General features: G+C 36.9%; 1 protein-coding gene across 7 annotated transcripts in view; it reads left to right on the top strand.

Moving 5' to 3' along the window:
- The window catches only part of LOC112159596 (TOX high mobility group box family member 2), a 97,985-nt gene that overhangs the window by 56,713 nt on the left and 18,290 nt on the right, over positions 1-22,982 (top strand). For all 7 annotated transcript variants that reach the window (XM_024293779.2, XM_024293778.2, XM_024293777.2 and 4 more), the window contains one exon: positions 7,183-7,443. In XM_024293779.2, coding sequence (XP_024149547.1) covers positions 7,183-7,443 — 261 coding nt within the window. The remainder of the gene's footprint in view (positions 1-7,182; positions 7,444-22,982) is intronic.

Here is a 22,982-nt window from a genome sequence, read left to right as displayed (position 1 = left end):
AAGTCAATTTTAACTTGTGTTCCCAACACCATTGATATTAATGGCACTGCACCAAGCCCTAATTTAAACTACTATGATTTCATACATTTTATTCAAATCAGTTATTTTTAGAATTGTTTGATATTAGAGGAAAGCTGAAGCGTTAACAGCAAAGTTCATCAAAGACAGACAGTTCTTGTCTTTGGACAATTTGCCCGCTGTCAGCCATGACAGGCTTCATTTTCATCCTCCTCCCTTTGACAACACATCATTGTTCCCAGATGAGCTGTCTTCCACTAAACACCTCATGGGCCACAAATGGCTCCATCAGCAAGCTAATGACTTCATCAAATCTTTGCAGCCATTTGTGTCAAGAGAACTTAAGGCGAAACTGATAAATGCGTTTCCACTGTAAGTTAACTTAATTATGTGAGATAGGTTGACAAGATGGAGCTGTATTTGCTGGCAGAGAGTTTAAGACTGACACACTCTCAGGGTAAAGTCAAATTTTACTTCTTGGTTTAGTTTATAATTATAGATCATTGGTGGCAGTTTCTTTCATGATTGACATTCTGATCATCACATTGTCCCCATAAATAAAGGGATAAAGCGCTATTATAAACAGAAAAGACTTCTTGGATTGCAAACTATAATATTGTTTGCATTATCAGAGTTTCTCTTTATAAATACTACATTTAGTCATGACAGATAAACATTTAACTTATTAAATTTTGTTTATTATTATTTTTGTTTCCAGTTAATATTTTCTTTTTGAAGTTTGAAGTTTCAGTACAAAAACTGCAATTTGTTGGCTCCACCCCTAACTGTTTTTCTACCATTAAACTGTTGAGAATGAACAAAAATCTACTAGTTTGTTAAGACTACAAAAAATTGCAACTTCATCACACTAAAGTCCTAAATGAGACTTTACACCAATGCTAGATCATTACAAACTCTTAAAGGAAATGTAAGGTTTAAACCAAGTTGGGGTAGAGATCAAACCTATTTTCCTTTTTAAAATTTTCCCCATTGACTGTAAAGGAGAACTGGACCAAATGAGTGTGAAGAAAATGGCAACCAAAAGAAGTCAATTCAGTCGCCATTTTTTTTTTTTTTTTTTGTTACTGACACCGCCATGTTGGAGCCATAGACATATATATCACTGGACAAAGCGAGGTGTTGACATCAACCATAGAAAATGCCTTACCTCCGGCTCTGGCTTCCTGATACGGGTGCCGCCATTCTGAAACCGATGACAGTGATTGGTCCGAGTCGGTCTGAGTCATCACTTTTATGGCAATCACTCTCGCCAGTCAAGAGTAAGCTTGTTAGAAGTCCACGCCCCTTCCACTGAAAGCAGGCTACGCATTTTGAACGTGGGGACCACACAATTTTACGCAGGTTTCTGATTGGCCAGTTTATAACACCAATAAATTGGATTACAGAAAAAAAATGTCATGAAAAAATTGTCAAGAACATGTTTAAAAAAAAAAGGTTGAAAAGCAAGAGTAATAGCTGTTTATTTCTCCATGAAGGTCTTTGGGATTTTAGCTTCCTGGAGCCATTGGGTACTTCCTGTTTGGATCGCCAGGGGGGGGAGGGGTCACTAAATTCAGTTCTCAATACAGTCAATGCTTCTCTCCTAATCCTGGTCAGGTAGGATTAGGTTTAAATGGTCTCATGGTTACATAAAACAAGTGACTTACATGACAGGAATCTGTGGCTGAGGTATCAATGTTGATTGTAAAATAGTTTGTTAAAGAAAGAGCACAAATGTAAAATTTGAAGGAACAGCAAATCAAACACGTTTCAGTCAGACTACATCAGTGCTTATTTAGGATGTTTTTTAAAGCTAAAATAAATCAACCTCAAACCTCAAACTTTTGACTTGGTGACACAAAGTGAGGTCAAATGTGTCTTTTTGTATTTGAAAGTTGTGCCATCAGAGGAGCTCCATACATAGCCCCTGCTCTCGTAACCAGAGCAACTGATGGAGACATCTGTGAGCATTAATCCAATCTGATCACTCCCCAACAGCAGATCCTGGCAGTCTGTCCAGAGAAGCAACTTCTGTCTCAGCAGGACTGAAACACGCTAAGCTAACACTAACTAACCTGAAAAGGGCTGCAAATTGTGCTGAGACAGTGTGTCGGAAAGGACTTCCTGGTTGAATGACTTCAGTCACACAATCACATTTGGAATTGGATTAAAGAGGTTTAGTGTGCAGAATATTTCTTTTTCCTTCAAACACTGAATCATGCACAGACCATCTTCACAGACTTTGATCCAGCATCTGTTTTTTTTTTTTTTTTATAATGTGGTGTTGAAGACCATAGCAGTTTGTCAACTTAAAGATGCAAGTTGTTTTAAATGCAGACGATTTCATCATGGATTTCAAAGATGGATTAAACATAAGGTACTTTATAAGTTATTTGTTTGGCTCTAAGATTTAAAGACCCACTCTGATAAAATTTGTGTTTTTAACTTGTTCTTGTAGCATTTTTCTCATAATGGAGGACATGTATAAAGAAAATTAGGCTTAAATTTGCATTTCTGAGTGCTCCTTTATTCAAATAATTGTGTTTAAGGTGCAGACATAAAATTGTGAAGAGCTTGTTGGTGTGACAAAGAAGCTAATAGCCTACAGCAAGCCACAAGCTCCCTGCTCCCCTCTTTTCTGTTGCATCTACTGCTAGACGACTAGGTCTATGTAAGTCTTTGTTTTCCTCATCTGAGCTGGTATCTGGCTCAAAACTGTATGGTCAGATTCTTCCAGTATTGCTCGCCGTTTTTGTGTCACCTATAATGTTAACTCAGGGTTATGAGGGGCTATAAGGAAGTGTAAATATAGGGATCATGGGAAATGGGGACTGAGTTACTCTGCATTAACATGCGTCACAACTCAAGGGCAAATTTCAAGTAATTTACTGCCGTTCTGCAGAAACTATGTCCTAGAAGACAATCCAAGTTGTTTTGTTTCGGCAAACAACGGCATAATCATAATTAAAGTCCCCCTATGACAATTTTTTAAATTTAAAATTAAATGTTCCAACAAGTGTTTAAATTATGATTATGACGTTTTTAACCAAAATCCTACAACCTAAATGTCTTAAAAAGCCATTTTCATGTTAATCTGAAGCCTCTGTTTCCAAAATCTTCTCTGAGGGGGCGTGGCTTTTGAAACTGAGCTGAGCAGCCCCGCCCCTGATCCCCAGTCGGATTAGTGATAGCTCTGTGTCTCGCTAGCGTAAATCTTCACCGCTGCTACATAAAAATTTCAAGCGATGTCGGTAATGTCCAGCCGTATGGTTCTGATCTGGATGTCAGCACGGACGAGGAAGTGAAGATCTTCATGGACAGAACTTCCTCCAAAATCCTGATTCTTTCTCCTTCCAGTTCACCCATGACCCTTTTAGCTAATTCTCTAATATTTATTGACGTTGCTGTGATCAATACATTCAATCTATTGGTCTCTCAGAGCTGAGTTCTTGGTAAAATAATGAAAGTCAGCATCAAAATGCTCTTTCATTGATTTACAATCCTTTCCAGCTGCGGTCAAATGAGCCGCCGTTTACATTTCCGTGGTCACATCAAGAAGCTCCGTGCAGTCTGGTGGAGATTTTCCTGTGTTAGCAGTCCTGCTACCATAAGTAGTGTGTGAAATTAGCAAAAAATGAATAAATTCAGTGATGGCTGATTTGACCACAGAAATGTGAACGGTGGCTCATTTGACTGCAGTCAATGTGAAGATACCATCTTCTCTTCTCCAGAACCTGAACTAGACACACTAGGAAAAGATGAGGGTTTAGTGCATGTGCAGCAGAGCTGTTGATGGAAAGAAGATCATTCATTCAAACAGAGTCTGTCTGCAACAGTTTGATTGACAGAGATTTAAAAGGAAAAACACTCGGAAATGAAGAAACAAAACGATTTCTATAAAATGCTATATGTTAAAAACTGAAAAAACACTTTAAAAGACCACTAGGAACGATCTTACAATAGTTCTTTTTGCGTTCAAAATGATGGAAAGTAATTTGGTATCAAGCAACATCCCCCCTCTCAGGAGTGAACAACATGGTGTTCTGATTTCTTGTTGCAAAGACTGCAAAAAAAAGAAAAAAAGGCGTGGCACTTCAGACATGAATGAATCACTTTGTGGAGTCCTCAAATGTCCAAAGCAACTTTCTCCTTGGAGAAGATGGCAGATTTGCTTCAGTTTCACCTCTGCAGGGGGGGTTGAAGGTTAAAGCAACAGAAGGCTGAATCAACATTTGGCACTTTTTTTTTTTTTTTGACCTCTTTTTTTTTTCTTTCTTTTATCTACTCCTCTCAACGTCCTGAAAGACAGAAGATTTATGAATTATTTATCTGCGTTTGAAAATGTAAAAATTGTGTGATGTCCTTGTCCCGTGTCTTATCTACAAGGGCATCATAAAAAAATTGTAAATATAACAACAGCAATAGAGTGTATGGTCATAAAACAACCAGATAGGATTGAAGTCCTGCTGTGTTGCCATGACAAAGATTCAATCATTTCCTTAATTCGGACATATCAGGAACACTGTTTAGTTTGCCTATCATGAAAAGTAAAGGTCATTGAATAACAGTATTTTTCTTTTTGTTCACTGTCGATATTTGTATTAATTATTTTTATTGTATTATATCCTCATCACCTTTTCTACATCTACTAACTGTGAAATAGGCATTAAAGTGACATTGTTGTAGTCATCACCCAATTGATTTTCAAGTTCAAGCATTAAACTGATTGTTATCGCCACTTTCTCGCCGCCTGATGATGTCCTGCCTCCATTTAGGGGTTAGTTTACTGATGCAAAGACAGATCTTCCATATGTGCTTTCGCCGAATTAAATCCTGTGTTTACCCACGAGAATAACAAGTGACAGCAGCAACAATAAACATGAGAAGGCCAAGAAAGTGGCAAAACTTTTGTCATAATTGCCAGTGAAAACACGCCTCAGAAACAAGAGGAGAAACTATCACATCAGCCCCTGATAGTAAACATACTCGTTTTTTATTATTACCATTATTACGGTTGTTTTACCCCCAATGATAGTGCACATTATGAGACTTTTATCCCGTCTTCAAGCAGCGGTTCTGCTCTTGGGCATGTCGCAGCTCTTCCTCAGCATTTTTTTGCCATTTGTTTGATAAAAGTATTTGTTTTCAAGATGAATTGCTGCTCTGGCAGGCGAGATGACAGCCAACACGAAGATGATATTGAATTGATTTCTGAAATGTTGCAGAACGGACTACTTGATGTGTACCACGAGACATGAATAATAAAAATTCTATTAAAAAGCTCTTGAATGGCTGACACTGGAATATTATTTGTGATGATTAATTTTCTTCAGTCATTATAAAAGGGAGTTGGCATCAGATTGCCTCTGACAAAATTGCTTTTCTCTCCCTGGTGAATATCCTCAGTATTCTTTTTGAGAGCACAAAACCATATTTCTCCGCGCAATATTATGTCAAGATGGGCCCGAAAAAAAGACACTGCTCATGTATCACCTTATTACTGTCATAAAGCCTGTGCTGTTCTAACTGCTGGGGGTCAATTGGATATTCTGCATACATTTCATAATGAGGATTGAGCGGTTTGTTTTGTCCAGTTTTTTTTAATGTTTATGAAAACATAATTGCCGTTCTAATTATGGGATTATAAAATGTCTGTGCTGTTTTTCCACACAATGAATTTGATTAACTGTATTTTAAAAGGCTGACAGTTTTTTGCTTTAAAGCTGTCAGGATTTCTGAAACAAATTACTTTGTACAGCAGCTGTTGTTGTCTAGCTAATTAATTATTTGTGTACATTTGAGATGAATGAATTCTTTACACTCTCCTGAGCGCATCGATTTGCATTTCTAATTATTTTTATTTTCAGCACAACAGAGTGAGCAAGACTGATGTGAGTTTGCGTGTGCCAGTTGCAGCAAACAGCAAAGTCAAAAGGAAAAATAGTCATTGTGTGCATTTTGGAGTTAATTAAAGAGTTTTTTTTTATCATCTCTTGATTAGTTGCAACTTTGCAGTTCAGTCTGCTATTAAAATGTGCTTTCTTTGAGATGTGTTTCTTCTTTATGAGAGAGTTCTGAGATACAGGTTTATGTTTTTGTCATATTTATTGAGATTCATCTTTTCCAAACGGCTGTCTCATAAACGTGAAGATATCTACATGCATTTTCTGTTTATGTTCAAATTGTAGCCATAAAAAAAGAAAGAAACTAGAAATGTTGCACTGCCTGCAATAATGCAACCAGTGTGAATCTTTGCTGAATCTTATCCCTGAAGATGCTAAAGCTGTTTATTTTAATTGCTGAATAATATGCTGAACATGCTGAACGTTTTGATTCCAAATTTTGCATAGGTTTGAGAAGTCCCCAAAGAATTTCAACATTTTCTTAAAAAAATATCAAAAAATGCGTAAAATTTTAAAATGTGTTCAAGATGAATACTAAGAATACATGCATGAATGTCCTGAACGTGCTGAACGTGTTGATACCAATATTGCATTGGTTTCAAAGGGCTTTTCTATTTAGCTGAAAAATCACATACATTTTGAAAAAATGTAAAATAAGTAAAATATATGAATACCAAAAGCACAAGGTATACAATTGAACGTTTTGATACCATGATTGTCTAAGTTTCGAAAGTACACAAAATTTTTGAAGAATTTAAAGAATTTTTCATTCATTTTCAATGGGGCTAAAAAAATCGCACAAATTGCAAAAATTTTAAAATGTTCTGATACCTTATTGCATAGGTTTCAAAATGCATTTCTATTGAGCTAAAAAAAATCTGATAAATTGCGAAAAATTTTAAAACATGTACTTGCTGAATGTTTTGATACCAAGATTGTTTAAGTCTCTAAATAACACACTGTTTTTAAAGGATTTAAATAAGTTCCTATTCATTTTCAATGGGGCTGAAAAATCACACAAACTGCATAAAATCTTTAAAATTGTCAAATATATGAAAATAAACAGCAAGGTCCTAAATGAGCTGAAAGTTTTAATACTAAGATTGCTGAAATTTCTTTAAAGTGTGATTGAATTTTTATGTGCCGAAAAATGTAAAACATACTATAAAGCATTTACACAATATAGAGTAAAGAAGTTGCTGTAATTACAAGCTTCTCATCTTCTGTTTGTATAAAAGACATTCTTTTTCTCCTCTTTCAGAGCTTCTCCAGTCAGGGACGAGGGAGTAACGGTGGCAGTGGAGGAGGAGGGGACGAAGACTATGAGATTCCTCCCATCACACCCCCAAACCATGCCGACCCCTCTCTGCTGCACCTCATGGAGCACGAGTCCGGCTACCCCTTCCATTCCCTGCCTCACAATGGTTTGCTCAACACCTACTCCTACCCCGAGCTGCCTGCCCTCATGATGTCCAACATGTTGGGTCAGGACACTCACCTCCTCTCTGGGCCTATGCACTCAGTGAGTACATCCTTTTGTATTTCATATTTTTTAACGTGTGACCCTGGATAATTATGCGCTTGCTTATTAGTCTCAATCAGACCACTGGAAGTCAGCCAGAACCTGCCAACGATGTTTAGTCCTCAGATATCGTACTCTTGCCGTCCTGCGCAGATGCTATTATAAGAGTGAAAAATGAAGCTTCTTTTTCTAAAACCCCATAAGATCTTTCTGTAGTCGGCGATCACAACAGCACAGGTTTTTCTTTTTTTTCTATCAAAGTGGCAATTAGCAATGCAGGAGACTGAGGAAAGCAATCCACTGAAGTCTGCACACATGCAACTGGAAAAACTGCACAAAAAAAACACAGAAACCCACTTCTCTGTCAGACGTGCACCTTGGCAGCAGAGCTTCTTCAATTCAAAGAGAGTCAAGAAAGGGATCAAGAAACTCTGTGCTGCACTTTTTCATTTGCTATGATCAGCAAAGCAAAACAGGGAGAAGATGAGGAGCTGCACTGGGGTACAGGTTTTAAACAGAAAGTCTGGTTTGGAGGATGGGATGGGGGGTGGGGGGGGTATCCCTTGTCAGTTCCTTTTTCTTTTTCAAAGGAATGCTGAAGATACCCCCCCACCACCACCACTGAAGGGACTTTCTCTCGTGTTAAACATGCTTCAAACCGTACATGTAAACACCCCCGGTGAACACATTCGAAAGCTTTAATCATAGGATCGAATCAAATGAATTATTGATGGCCTGTGTGGTGAATTATTCAGCTATATATACTTTCATCTGACATAAATATCACTTTTTTCTCTTTGCCCTCCGTTATGAATATTTATGCCTTAATGTGAGCATCCGTGGCATTTATCCTCCGTTAATCAGGTCTTATGTGATTTTCGGAATCAAACTGCATAAGTTGCAGACTTTTTTTTCTCTCTCTTGTGGGTGGTAGCTGAGGCCTCCTCTAGAGCCAGTCTTCAGGATTAGGTCACAATCCACTGGTGAATACATTTACTACGCGTAGTTGATACAAATGTGCAGTTTTTATTTGTTGTTTAATTGTTCTTAGAAGTTCTGAGAAGTTAAAGTCTAATTCCGATCTTCTTTTGAGCTATTTTAAAAGAATTCCCAGCATTTTTTATTTTATTTTTTAACTAGGATTGTGCTGTTTTTAGCTAAAATGGAAAAAAAAACTGTCTCATTTTCTATTAGTTTTCTAGTAGTTAATGTGTGATATGTCTGTCGCCATGTTGGAACCAGATGTCTTTAGTAAGCCGTGATTGATCTTGGATTTACCCAATCAGTAGTGAGCATGTTAGAAGACCACACCCCTTCTGCTAAATGTGTGCTCAGGGGAATACGTCAAACAAACACTTAAAACGTCTGACGCGAGGCCGCATCCTTTTATTAAAGCATCTGATTGGTCAGTTTATATCCTGAAAAAGTTATGCTACAGTAAAACTATGGAGAGAAATAAGAACATCCACTTCTTTAAAATAGGAATTGGAATCGGAATTCTCTCCCTACCCCTACATTTAGCCCTCCAAACAGAGAGTTATGGAAAATTAGTATCTTTAAATTTGGACGACTCTACCCCTATTCATAATTATATTAAAAAGTTACGTTTTTATAGTTGTATCTTTTAGCTTTAGTGTCTTCATTAAATATTTATCCTGTTCAGTCCGCAACCTAAGGTTTGTTTTGGATTTTTGCCCCCCTGGCGTAGGGGAAGAATTCAGATTTGGCCAAAGACTAGTCGTCTACAAGTGAAAAAATACAATCTTTTTCAAACAGTGTTTTTTCCATCTGCTCCTGATTCACAGCGATTTGAATAGAGAAATACTAAAATTAGTAATATTCAGACTAATTTTCTTTATATATCATCAGAAAAAGACCTCAAGAACATGTTAAAAACACCATTTTCATTTTAGTGGGTCTTTTAGTAATTCAACTGGATAGATTTAAAAACAAAATGCCTGCATTTTGTGGATAGTTTGTGTAACAAAAGTGGCTTTCAGCCTGTCCCATTTATTATTATTTTTTTAGAAGCAAACAGGGAGGGAGTGCCTGCTTCTTAAACAGCTTTTGTTTCACCTTCGCAATTATTTATTTTCAAATAGCCCTTCTGGGTAATGTTCCATTTTCTTATTTCACACCCCCTTTTCTCATAAATGAACCGTCGTTGCAATAAATCACAGCACAAACAGAGACTTGCGCACACTGTGAAAGGTCCAGAGATTTATGTAACACATTCATGTTTCTCACTTCCACATTTTAGTACTACTCTAGCAGAGGCTGGCTAATAATAGCGGCTATTAATATTTCTTGTTGCCTAGCAACCCCAGCAAGTAATAGCTTACTCTGAAAAAAATAGATGACCGATAAGGAAGGAGGAGGGGGTAAATGGGGGGTGTTGGAGTGAAGGGGGGGATTCAATTCATTTATTATCTCCTGGGACAAGAGGAGCTTATTTCTGAGGGTGAAGAATAGGAAAGTAGGCTGCATATTGGGAAATATTTTAAAGCAATTGGAGATGACGTTATTTTCATTTCGCTTCCATTAAGGATGTTTCATTTGATGTTTCCCCAGCAAAGTCAATTAACCTTAATTTCATACTGATAAAGGTATAATAAGGAAGATTGAATTTATGTCTGCTGCATGCTTGAAGACTAATATGGGTGGATGGAAATAGGCTCCCGGCATAGCCAGGGTCAAAAATGAAGAAGTAAGCCTTTGATTTCCTCGCACTATATTGACGGAAGCCGCACAATGAGCTCAGTAAATTTGAGGAGATGGAAGGATAGCCAGAAAAACCAAAACGCTAATCAGTCGGCGGGCTTCTTTCAGCGCCGCAGAAAGAGGCAAATAAGAAGTCGACGGCTTTACCTTAAGGATACACTTCTTCTTCAATCACAGAAATCCTTCGCTGCACATATAAAACCTCCTACAAGTACAAGCTCAGCTGGAGCAACAGATAGGCTTCATCTCCAGGGATGTTGTTGCTGGTTTTTGTACAACATTTAGCCTAAGGCTACAGCTCTGTAAACTTCACCCTGCTTTGGGATTCTCTTTTGCAGCGCACACACTCGATCTTAGAGCAAACAGAGTTAAATCATTACAGGACTGAGAGCAGTGGATTGACCGTAATATTTCTGCATAATTTTATCTCTTCTTTGTCTTTGCTGATTTCCTAATATGGGATCACTTTAAGGTGATCCGGTTTACTATACCAGGATTTGCCAAAATGCATGTTTGAGTTTTTTCTACTTTCATCTGTTTTTTTCTAACCAAATTTGACTTTAAATATTAATTTCTTTGCAGTTACCTTTTCAGACAACTGCAGGACTTAAAGCATCTAAAACATCGTGATAAGCGCTCTTCCATGTTCTCCTCCCAACCGCTGACCTGCTCTGTCAGTGTCTTTGAACTGGGGCAGAACGAGCCGCGTCCTGAATGACTTGGATGCTGTGAAATGTTACAAGCTGTCTGGCGAATGCTCATTGCAGGGGGACAACCCCCTCCGAATCTGACTCGTAGCTTACAGTGTTTCTGCCAGCCCTGCTCCGGGGTAAGAGGAGGCACCCAGGGGTCTCGTGTTCAACAAGCCCCCCTGTCGTTCAGGTCTGGCTGGTGGTAGGGGCTTGAAGAGCTGTCAGCAAGATCCATCTTTTTTAAAGAAAAAAATAAAATAAAAAATGAATAAAGTAGGGGGATCTTTGCCAGCAGAAGGTGATGGGAGGTCGACGAGGAGTTTGTAGAACAACCCCAATGTGCAGCCTTAAGGGGTGTTACCACATTTAAATATTGAAGCTGATTCCCAACGCCTGTCTCATTATCGGTGTAATGAGGCTGGCTGGGGAGCAGGAGAAGCCCCCGCCGCCACAAATGCAGCTGGCAGACTTCTTGGTTTTTGACATGGATTCAGTCAGATGACTTCTGGTGGGAATTCTGACAGGGAATGTCTGGTTCTGTGTGAATTTCTCGGACATGGTGACGTGTGTTTCACATACGTTCAACAAACCTTTTCACCTCGTGTTCAGATGGAGGGTTTTGACGGCCAACACAGATATACTCAGAGTGACATTTGACAGTTTTGTTCATGTAAAGTTTCATTTTCACATGGATTCAGTTTGGTGCAAAAACAGAGTTTGTTAGGGAGAAGATGGTACAGATTTTATATCGTTCAGTCTTTGAAGGCATTTATGTGCCCAGACTGTTGTTTGTTCGTTTTCAGTCTGTTGTGTGTTTTCAGTCTGTTGTTGTGTGTGTTTATCAGTCTTTTGTTTTGTATTTTCAGTCATTTTGTGTTTTTCTGTTTGCTATGTTGTTTGTTTTCATAAACACAAAAACAGGCTTGTGTGTGTTGTGTATTTCTAATCTAATGTTGTGGTGTGTGTGTTTTCAGTCTGTTGTTATTTGTTTACTTGGGTTTATAGTCAGTATGTCGTTTTGTGTATTTCAGTTGAATGTTGTGTCTTTTTAGTCAGTTGTTGTATACGTTTGCTTGCTGTGTGTGTTTCTAGTCGGTTGCAGTGTGTCATTTAAGTCTGTTGTTTTGTGTTTTCAGTCTGTTGTCATGTGTATTTTTTGTCTTTTTGTGTGCTTTTAGTCTTCTGTTTTGTGTTTTCATACACACAACAACTCTGTTGTGTGTTTTCAGTCTTATTGTTGTGAATTTTCAGTTACTTGTGTGTTTTCTCAGCCTGTTGTTGTGTGTTTTTAGTTTTTGTACGTTGTGTACATGTTTAGATGCACACAACGTACATGTTTATAGTTTGTCCCTGTGGGTTTTTAGCCTTATGTTGTGTGTTTCCAGTCTGTTGTATGTTTTAGTTTGTTGTTGTGTGTTTTTTAGACACATCTGTTGTGTGTATATTCCATCTGCTGTTGTGTGTGTTTACATTTTGTTGTTGTTTGTCTGTATTCTGTTTTGTGTTTGTTAATTCATTGTTCTGAATTTTCAGTTAGTTGTGGTGTTTTTTCAGTCTGTGGTTGTGTGTTTTCACCCTTCTGTTATGTTTAAGTCTGTTGTTGTGTGTTTTTTAGTCTTTTGTGTGTATTGCAGAATTCTGGGGTGTGTATTTTCAGTGTTCTGTTGGGTCTGTTTACAGTTGGTGGTTGTGTGTTTTCAGTCTGCATATTTTTAGTCTTCGGTTGTGTTCTTTCAGTTTGTTGTTATGTGTATTTTTAGTCTTTTGTTGTGTGTTTTTCAGTCTGTTGTTGTGTGTGTTTTACTTTGTTGTTGAGTGTATTTTTTAGATATCTGTTGTGTGTATCTTCAGTCTTGTGTGTATTCATAGTTTGTTGTGTTTTTCAGTATTGTATTGTGTGTTTCAGTCTGTTGCTGTTTTGTTCATTTTTTAGGCTTTCTGTTAATTACTTTTTTGCCTCTTGTTTGTGTTTTCAATCTTTTTGTGTATTTTCAGTTGTTTGTGTGTGTTTTCAGTGTGTGGTTGAGTGTTTTTCAGAACCTGCTTTGTCAGAATTGCTGATTACTACAAAGTTGTGTTAACTTCCTGTGATGTGCCTCACTTGGCATTTAGGACACAGAGAATCAACCATGACTGTTGTGGAGCAGAGACGGAATAACTGGACTGTGCAGGAATAAGTTAGGTAGATTCTTAATTAAATCATTGTAAATAATTGAAAAGATGATCAGTTTGTAAATAGTTTTGGTTGTAACATGTACTTAATTACACACACAAATACATCAGTTTTCAGCTTTTTTCTTTAATTGCCTTCAACCGATTGACAGTATTCCGTCTAAAATTGCTGCTGAAAATTGCATTTTATGTTGACATGTTAGTGCAACTGGATTACCAGTTTATTTGCTGTCCCTTTTTTTCTTAGATATAATTGAAACAGCGTTTTTTCTATTGTAGGTTTAGAGGGTTTAGGTCTCAGATGACCTGCTTGCTCCGCTGCCTTTCACTGACATCTCTGCGACGTTTGCAGATAAATCACTTTCTGTAACAGTAGAAATATTTCTGCGCTGACGTTCCATTTCACAAAAAGACAGATGCCCTTCAGTGCTGCACTCCTCCGCAGAGGTGAACAATGTGTCTTGTAGTTGTCAAAAGAAATGACAGCGAGATAATTGGTAGGGCATTCCGGTTTCATTTAAACGGAAACAAATGGGGTTCCAGGGAGAATTGCACTTTTAAAAAAGCAAAGCTTTGTTTTGGCGCGACTTATTATCCAGGCTTCAGCGTGAGGTAATGAAGACGAGCAATAACAGATTGAGCATTAAAAACAAACGCACATTCATTTCAGGTCATGAATATTCATGCCGCTAATTCAAATAACCTTAGGCAAGTGTTACTGCTAATGAATATTTAAAAGAGCTTGGTCACAGAGATTTGAACACAGCATTATATCTGACTTTCTGGGATCATCATGCAGAGGGATAAACAATTAGGAATGGCAAAAACAGATTTCAGGGGTAATCAAAATACATCTGGAAGACAATGTCCCATGTTATCACATTAGTTGTGGGCCATTGCCACAGCCAAGGAGATCATTATGACAAGTAGAGAGAGAACAGTGTTTAGAATTGTCAATAATCGCGTTGATACGGAGTGGATTAGTCAATTAATATAGTTGTCAGAATGTTAATTGTCAGCAGTTGTTCTTTTTTTCCCCCATTAACATCAGTTTTAAAACAAATTCAGAAAAAAAGAGTCACATTTTCTTGTAAATATATATATTAACTTTTTATTTGATTGAATAAAAATGAAAATTCTAGTTTTTATCAATCTCTAGAGTTAAACAATTAATTTAGACATTTTTTACTTTAAACGTTCTGTATTTTTTGGACTATACTTTAAGCCACAACAGCCAAAAAAAGGTTAAAGGCATCATATATAAATCACACTGGGGTGTAAGTTTTTACTTATTTAGCAAAATACATAAACAAGAACCGATATTTTATCTTGACAATCGGAATAGATACAAATATTTTGTGAATATATGCATGCTTTACTACCATAACACATTGATGTATTCTTAGCTTCATAAAACATCAGAGGAATCTAGGATATTAGCACAACATATGACAAGTTATTCAGATAATCATAGCGTAAAAACATGCTAACGACTCAGCTAAACTCTATATAAAGTAACACTTGAAATTACTAAATCTCTTCTTATGTTTCTAGAATAACTCTGCAAAGCCAATGCTTCTTCTACTACATAGCTGTTAGTAGCAAATACTGATACACACACCTGCAGCGCCCTCAGGTGACAGTAGTTGCCATAGAAACATACAACATACAACAGATCACTGTCCTCCAGCTCCAACATGACTACGCCCGTATTGCGTCAAAATGGCAACCAAATTGGCTTTTTTTTTCTGGAGCCAAAAAGTAAGACATTTTCAATGGGTGATGTCAAGCTCACTCCTGACCAATCAGGAACTTGGATTTAGTAGCGATGAATGGATGGGATCCTTTTTAATTCATGATAGTGCCAACCGCCTTTTTATGGCCCAGTCAGTTCAGATGATGAGCAGGTGAGGAAAAACCATCACCCAAAGGATTTGGAGCCACACATCAGCATATGGTCGACTGGAAATATGTGTGTTTACAAAAGCTGGCTTTGAAAACTGCAGCTGTAAGCAGAAGACTCAAGCTGGACTGGTAAAAGAAGGCCCGGGCTGCCTCCTTTGAGGAATAAGCATAGTGACTTGTCTTCCTCTCCTCCACCGCAACGCTAATTAGGCCCACCGCAAAGCCAGCCTGTGGGGATAATGTCCCATTATTAGAGCCATTTGTTTCAATTAACCGCTTTGTGATTCTACAATAGCACTGTGCAGCCCAGTGCAAAGAAGCCATTACTCTCGTCCAAGGAAAAGAGGCCTGGGATAAGTGTTTGTGAGAAAGTTATGGATACCTGCTTTTGTCAGAGCTGCTAGGATTCTCAAGTCACTGATGAGCTGCCTCAAAAACGGGAGAAAGCGCTTCGTCACTTATTTTGTGTTGTCGGCCTCTGAAATGTTGGCATTTGTTGCTGTGAATTTTACTCAAAAGTCACTCTTTTTTTACAGAGTTTCCAGCTTTAGCCTCTGAGAAGTGCAGGCTGCTCATTGGGCTGCACGCTTCGAGCTCTGTGGTTTGACAGAATTACTATTCTGCTGTATACTTATGGTGCTTTAGTCATTTTTAGACCATAGTTATGCTGCTTTCAAAGCACTAACCTCTGTTTTTCTCTTTTTCTCTCATCGAGTTTTTACTTTCATGAATCCTAAACCTCAATGTGAAATTGATGGTTCTGAACGAATAGAATTTAACTGCAATTGTTCTCAAAGAAAGCAGATTAGCTGGATTGTTTTGACAGCCATCCCTCATGGACAATGATTCATCATTGCTACCAAGGAACAAGCTTTGATAAAAGGTGTTTGTGCTCAACGTGTAAAGAGTGTTGGTGGCAGCTGGAGGCTAAAAGTACAAAAAATAAAATCACCAGGGATTAGTTGCCTCATGTAGGACAGTGTTTTTCAACCTTTTTGGAGCCAAGGTGCACTTTTACCTGACAAAATTACAAGGAACACCAACAACCAAACATGACAAAGACGAGAAACTCTATTTTAATGATGTACCCGTCTCTCCAGGATCTCGTGCATTTTTTTTTATAAAGTTGTAACTGTTTTATTAGTTTTCTTGTCTAAATGAAAACCGTTAATTTATCAAAAGGTAATTATTTCAATTTAGTGTGAGTTAATTGTGTCTTTTGGACACTTAACCTTAATTCAGCTTTTGTTATTTTGTTATAACTTGTATTAAAATTTGACTTTTCAAAAGGGCTTGAAGTCTGAAATACATTTTTTCCTGCGGTGCAAACATTATTGAAAACCTGATGTTTCAGTTGGAAATATATAGTAATTTGGACCAAACACTGTTATCAATGGCTCAAGAATTAAATATCCCTTCAGGTCAGTTTGTCCCTGACCACGACCATATAAGTCAAAGAAAAATAAGACGCTGATTTGCAATATTTTTATTATTATTGATTTAAATTATTGTTTTGGCATAAATAAAAACAAAGAGAAAATAGTTTATAACTTTTTGAAGGAGGTTCACGTGACTTCCTTTCAAAATAAAAGACGCCCTTGTAGGACCCCCTCAATGCAGAAAATCTATTTAAGTTCCTTAATTATTTAAAAATAGTGTGTAGTGCATCTCAGCAAGAACTTCATAAATCTAACATCTAAAGTTAAGTAAGTGACCCTTAACAGATTTTGGACCATATTTTGCACTGAAAATCCTTGAATTTTTTTTTAACAAATAGAAAATCTGTCATGTACGTATAAATTCTGGTTGCGCCTATTGACCTCCAATCGATTTTCTATGGTACACGGAGCTCAAAAACCTGTCTAAATGTTTCAGTGTGCTGCCTCGCTGAGTGATGTTCTGAGCTTCAACTGACTTTTTGTGAAAGACTTGAATAAAGTTTGACTTATCTTACTGTTTAGTTTCACTTCATGCACCTTCTAGTCCAAAATTGATGTTGCTTAAAATTTAAAACATTTTTTTCCTCTTTAACCAGAGAGTCAAAACGGAGGTGGTAAAGAGCTGTGGGATGCAGGCTACGGTGGCCCTGAAGTGCAAATCGCATCAACAAATCACTCAATGTAAAAACATCACAGCAACAATTAAAACACCAACAGAAAAAATAAATAAATAAAAAAAAACAGCTTTATATTTTAGAAAACAAAGCAGAATTATAGCAATCAAAACAGACAAAGCTAAAATACATTTTTTTAAAAATTGGAAACAAATGTCATTTCTAGAAAATGAAAGGAGAAATCGGAAAAGATGATGACATTAGTCTATCATTTGAACTTAAAGTTATTTGATTTGAAATTAAACCCATAGTACCTAACTTGCATTTTCTCATTGTTTCGTTTTTCTAAAATTTCATTTTATTTCCTTTATATTTTTCTATTTTTTGTTTTCCTTTTTACATTTTGGTTTGTGGAATTTTGTTTTGTTTAATAAAAAGTAATGCTATTTTTTTAGTATTTGTTTTGCTTTTTTAACTGTGATTTCTACTTCTGGGCCACCGTAGCAGAGTCCTGGTTTAAGGGGTCAAACTTTTCCAAAATGAGACTAAATAATCAAAGTTCCAGCAAAGTGGTGGTTCAGCCATTTGAATCAAAGTTTCTTGAATAAGAATCAAATAAACACAAAAAATAAGTCATGTAAGATCTTTCATTTTCCTAACTTACATGTTTGAAACCTGACTCTGCATGTATGGATGAAAAGAGAGGTGATGTCCTAGTAATGGTAAATCATGTTTAGTTTAGTGAAATTGAATTATTTTCCATGTGTCACACACATTTGCAGCAAACTGTATATTTGCTTTGATTCCACAGTTCAAGCAGTGAAAGCTTTATCTCTCAAACTTGAGCAATTCTCTTTTCATTAGCTCTGTTTTGATGACTTGCATGTAGGAGATTTGCTGGAACATTTTTAGACGTTTAGCAGCCGTTCAAAGAGATTGATATCAACTCCAAAACCTCCCTGATCCAATGTTTTAAAGCACTTTTCAGTCCTTTCACCACTAGATAATGGAAACTTCGATTGATACCAAGAGGTTGCTGCCCTGTGATGCCTTTGTTGCCAGGCTCTCTCATTGGCTTTCTCCCCCTGCTGCGCACATGTTTACAAAGAGACATCACCAGCTCACATTAAAGGGTTCAAGTTGTCCCCTCAGGCAGTTGCTATGGAAATAACCCTGCAACCGCCGCTCATTTGTGTTTGATTAATTGTTTTTTCCTTCTTGTGCTGTAGCCACTACAAAGACCTCATCATGGGGACATATTATCTTGAAAACAAACACGAGGGAGGAAATGAAAATTTCCAAATCAGTTTAATTTAACCGAATGATTTCCCTTTTCTGCTGTGACTTATTCGGATGATCTGCCAGCGATTCTTTTCTTTTTGACCTGCTTCTATTTTTATTTTTTTTAATAAAGACATGATTTGTGTGACAGAATCACCTGAACCAACTGTAAGTATTTAGTTTTTTTTCCTTCTTTCATTTTTTACCGTGCACTGCTCAGCTACAGCAACCCACTGGGGCCAATTAGGATACCAGCAGAGCCAGGAAGTGCACAGCAGATGCTTTTGCCACTATGTATTTATTAAAATCCAATCTGCAGGGGCCCCTCCAACTGCTCATTAAACTACTGTTAATCTAATTAACTTTCACTTGCCACTGTTTTCACCACATTACCAAATACAAGGGCCTTGACTCTGCTATTTAGGCTGATTAAGTGGGTCCAATGTTGTTAGCAGAGCTTGTGGGGAGGGGCTCCCCTCAGCTGTCAGTCATTTTTTAATGGAGAATAAATCAAGTTGCATAGCTGAGCAGCCGCTTTGGGCTTCAGCGGTGAGGCTCGTCAGACAAAAGACGTATTTTTAAAGCTGAGCTGAATGAGGTCGACATGATTCCCGCTGACGCCCCTTTTTAGATCACAAATCTGCACTTTGGGTTCATTATTGTTTGGGCTGGGCTGTGTGCTTTTAATTGAAGAGTGCTGCTCTAAGGATGAGAGCCTGGTTCTGCTCAGAGGACTGTGCAGCGGTTTTGACATGGACTCCCGCTCATTGCATGCACATGGGCAGCCTGACATGGAGCCGTAATTGCTTCCAGATGAGGAGGCCACTGTATATATTTTGAGATTTATTTTAATCCATCAAGAGTTCATGCTGAGGGAGATGATGGCAATAGACAAAGACAGGGCTTACACAAGAGCGACTTTAAAATAATTGGCAGAGAGTACACAAAGTAAAGAAATTTCACTAACTTGTGTTTCATAAACTACCTTAAAAACCGACCTAAGTTCTCAATTTCATCTAGTTTACAGATTTTAAACATTATAATTTACATTTTGAGCTCGACTGCCAGCATGTTCTAAATGCTATGCACTGATGTGTGGTCTGAAAATCTAAAAGTAACTTCATTTAACCCTGTAATAAAACAAAGATGTGCCTGATTTTGCCCCAAAGCTAACTCCAACCTTTATTAACCGCTGTGCTAAAATCATGAAAGATTTCATTCAATTGTATTAAAACCACCTTTACTTCTTTCTGTAAAAACATGAATGATATTACATTTTTTTCCCTTTTTTTATTCTTGTTTTAAACAAGCTGTTGCCTTTTTAAAGCACCGTTTTGTGTTCTGACTTTGTGTGTGTGTGTTAGGACCCCTCTTTTCCTTGGGGCTGTGAGCTGTGGTGAAAAGACTGAAAATGTATATGTGGGATCTTGACATAACTCTCCTGGCAGCTGCTTTAACAGTAGTGGACACTTATCTGTGTGTTAACTATAATGGCTTGGAGTTTGCTTTTATCCTTAAGCATCCTTCTCTCACAAAAGCTGGTGTGAAGGAGCTCAAGAGCATTTCTTTTAGAACAGTCTCCTTGTTCGCTCAGTCTCAAGGTATTGATTATTATTGTAAATACATATATAAACACTGCCTTTCTGTGGGAATCTTTTGCATTTATTTTTTCATTTTTTTCCAGCATTTTTTCTTACTTAAACAAAATAGTTTTTCTAGAGAAAAAAAAAAAAAACTACCAGTACTGATCCTGGCTGCTGCCAAAAGCCAGACAGGCACGGCTGGCAGCTAGCCAGTGGATATAATGAAGAATTTTTCTGCTAGGCAGACAAATATTTTCTCAAGGAATTGGTGAAGTAAAAGCAGAAAAAATACTTGATTCAAATTTGGCTGGTGGACATTTGAGAGAGATTAAATAAACAATAGTGTGGATTCAAATCTGCTGTTTTGTTGGATATGTAATTTTCAGTAGGACATGTTTTTACTTGAACATCTTACCGAATGTTTATCTTCTAGATTAACTTTTTGTTTTAATAAAATTGTTTTTTTGTTGATGTCACTGCAAAGATACACCTTCTAGGTAGTTTCAGAATCCTTTACCCCTCCTTAGACTGTCAGAAAACACTCAAACCTATTATTTTTCTTTATATTCAGACTTTGCTGCACACATTTAACAACTTTAATGCAACAATTTTACTTTAAATGTGTGGAAAAGTATACATTTTCTGCACTTGTTACTCAAGTTTAAAGCTGTCGCCAAACTGTTTAAAATTAAATCATTAGATTTTGCTTGAAGAAATTATTATTAAAAAGAATAATTTGCTTAAATTAAATATTAAAAGTTAACTTAATAAAGAGGCCATGTAATTATTATTTTTTATTTTATATTATATGGTATTTTACAGTACAGTATGGTATTGTATAACATCATATTATATTATATTGTCTCATATTATCATATCTTATTATCTTTCATCTTTAAAATTTTGACTTCAGCATAACTATTAATTAACATATAATGAATGTGACTTTACATTGGCAGGTTTCAAACACAAGAATATTGTTTCTTTAAAAAATAAAAGTACACTTATAGAAAGTCACAGTGCAAAATCATTATAAACAGATTCCTGAAAATGTCATATTTAAATGCAACAACAAAAATCAAACCCTTAAAAAAAACAATTAAATCCTATTATTTTACTATTCAGTCTTGATTGACTTTAACTGACATTTGACTGATGAGAAGCGTCAAAAACTTTTACCCCAAACAATTTGTTTACTTAAATTGGGGATCTTTTATGTGAAAACAGTATTACGATTATGTTGATTCATGAAATTATAGAAACTGATCCTTCATCACATGTTAAAGGGGTCAACTCTATTAATTTTTTTTAAATATATACCTTGGTACCTTTATGTCCAATTGTTACGCAGTCAAAGCAGAGCAGATAAATTGCGTAAACATGAGCAGCTCTAGTCAGTGAGTGAACTTTAATAATGCACAGATGAAAGGCATGTTCTCCGCTGAACTAAAATATAGAGTGAGATGTTTTTATCGACTCACTAGGAGTGTGCTGCACAACACTTTCACAGAAAATAAGATAGTTTTGTTTCTAACAAAAATGTAAAATTGATGTTTTTATTTTTTCTGTGTCATGTAAAACTAAAATTTGTGCAAAGACTGAAAGGCTTTTTTTTTTCTTTTTTGTTTTTCTCCAAATCCAAATTTTCTGCAGCCAATTAACAATGAAATTCAGCTTTTGAGCAGCTTCTCTGCATCACTTGCAGCTTGTGCTTAATTTATCTCACTTCTTAGGTCAGTGAACAATCTGATAACATTTCTCAGAAAAATATATTAAATAATAGTTTTTGCTTGTAATCCAACATGGTAACTTTAGTTTTTTTCTAGTAGGGGTGTTTCAGTTTGGCGATATATATCGCAAAATATTGTTTGGCGAAACTTGTATTGATTTAAAATGCTGAAAAGATGATATTTTATTAATTATTTATGAGCATCCTTCACTGTCATACTTTTGTTTTCCACTTAAACCCCCGACCACTAGATGGCAGCACAGCACACTGAGCCTCTTTGAGCTGCTCTACACCGACCATAACAAGATCTCACGAGAACCAGCTAGTGCTGAATGTTCAGTCAGCCTTTTTATTTGTTTTAGACATCTACCACTCAGTTTTTACTTTAGATAAGTACTGAAAAGGGAAAAGTTGTGATATTTTGTGATGCGTATCGTATCGTGAGACACGTATATGTATCGTATTTCTCTACACCCCTAGTTTCTAGTGTCTATCTTTGCACCATTTTATAGCAGTTCGGACTGAAATCCATAAAACCATCTATTGGAAGTGGCTCATGTTTGATTGTGTCGTGCTTTAGTGCAGCAGCCATCACTGTTTATTTACGCATCACCTCAGAGTTGTTCCTCTTTGTTTTTATGGCCTTTTGAAATGGAAGCGTCCTACAGCTTTCCTCGTGTTTATCTTTTTTTCTGTGTATATGATAATGATGATGAGCTACATATTCAAAAGACTGTAAGCGGACAACACTCCCTGCTATTACCTTTTTTTCTCTTAAGCTCTGTTGGTGCATCTGCATTGTTCTTATCTGTTTTTCTCTAAATCACCCCAATCCTCCTGTCTGCCATCTATTTTCTTTACATGAACCATCTCTCTCATTTTCCTTGCATCTTTTTTTATTTTTTTACTCCCTCTTCTGTCACTCTCACTTCCTCATTTTTCTTCTCCCTCTCTATTTTTCCTCCTTCCCTCCTCTGTTTTGATAGTGATGCAGTTATCAGTCTGTCAATTCTAATCTCGTCTTGCCAGTGCAGTGCTGTCCATTCAGAATTACACCTCCCTCGTCCTCCGCCCTTTCTCCCTCTTTCCGTGTACCAATTCTTCCATCTCTTTCTCTCTCTCTGACAAGAGAAACGCTGATGAGATGAGCAGGCGCCGGCTGACACTGTGCCTCAATCTTTTGCTGCTAAGCTAAAAAGCTGTTGACAAAATATATTTTGACTCTGCTGCACTGTTCAGGACACGGCGCTCTTATCGAGCAGCAGCCATGTGGCTCTTTGCAAATTATACGGTAAAAGACGGCTGTTTTAAACAAAGTTAGTGGCTAAGAATATACACAGGTGATCAATTTAAAGCAAATAAATATAAAAAGTGCCACTCTGATCAACTTTTAATCTATTTTA

This window comes from Oryzias melastigma, linkage group LG7, assembly GCF_002922805.2.
Source record: "Oryzias melastigma strain HK-1 linkage group LG7, ASM292280v2, whole genome shotgun sequence".
NCBI classification, from domain to species: Eukaryota; Metazoa; Chordata; class Actinopteri; order Beloniformes; family Adrianichthyidae; genus Oryzias; species Oryzias melastigma.
This window is presented reverse-complemented; position numbering and strand designations above follow the sequence as displayed.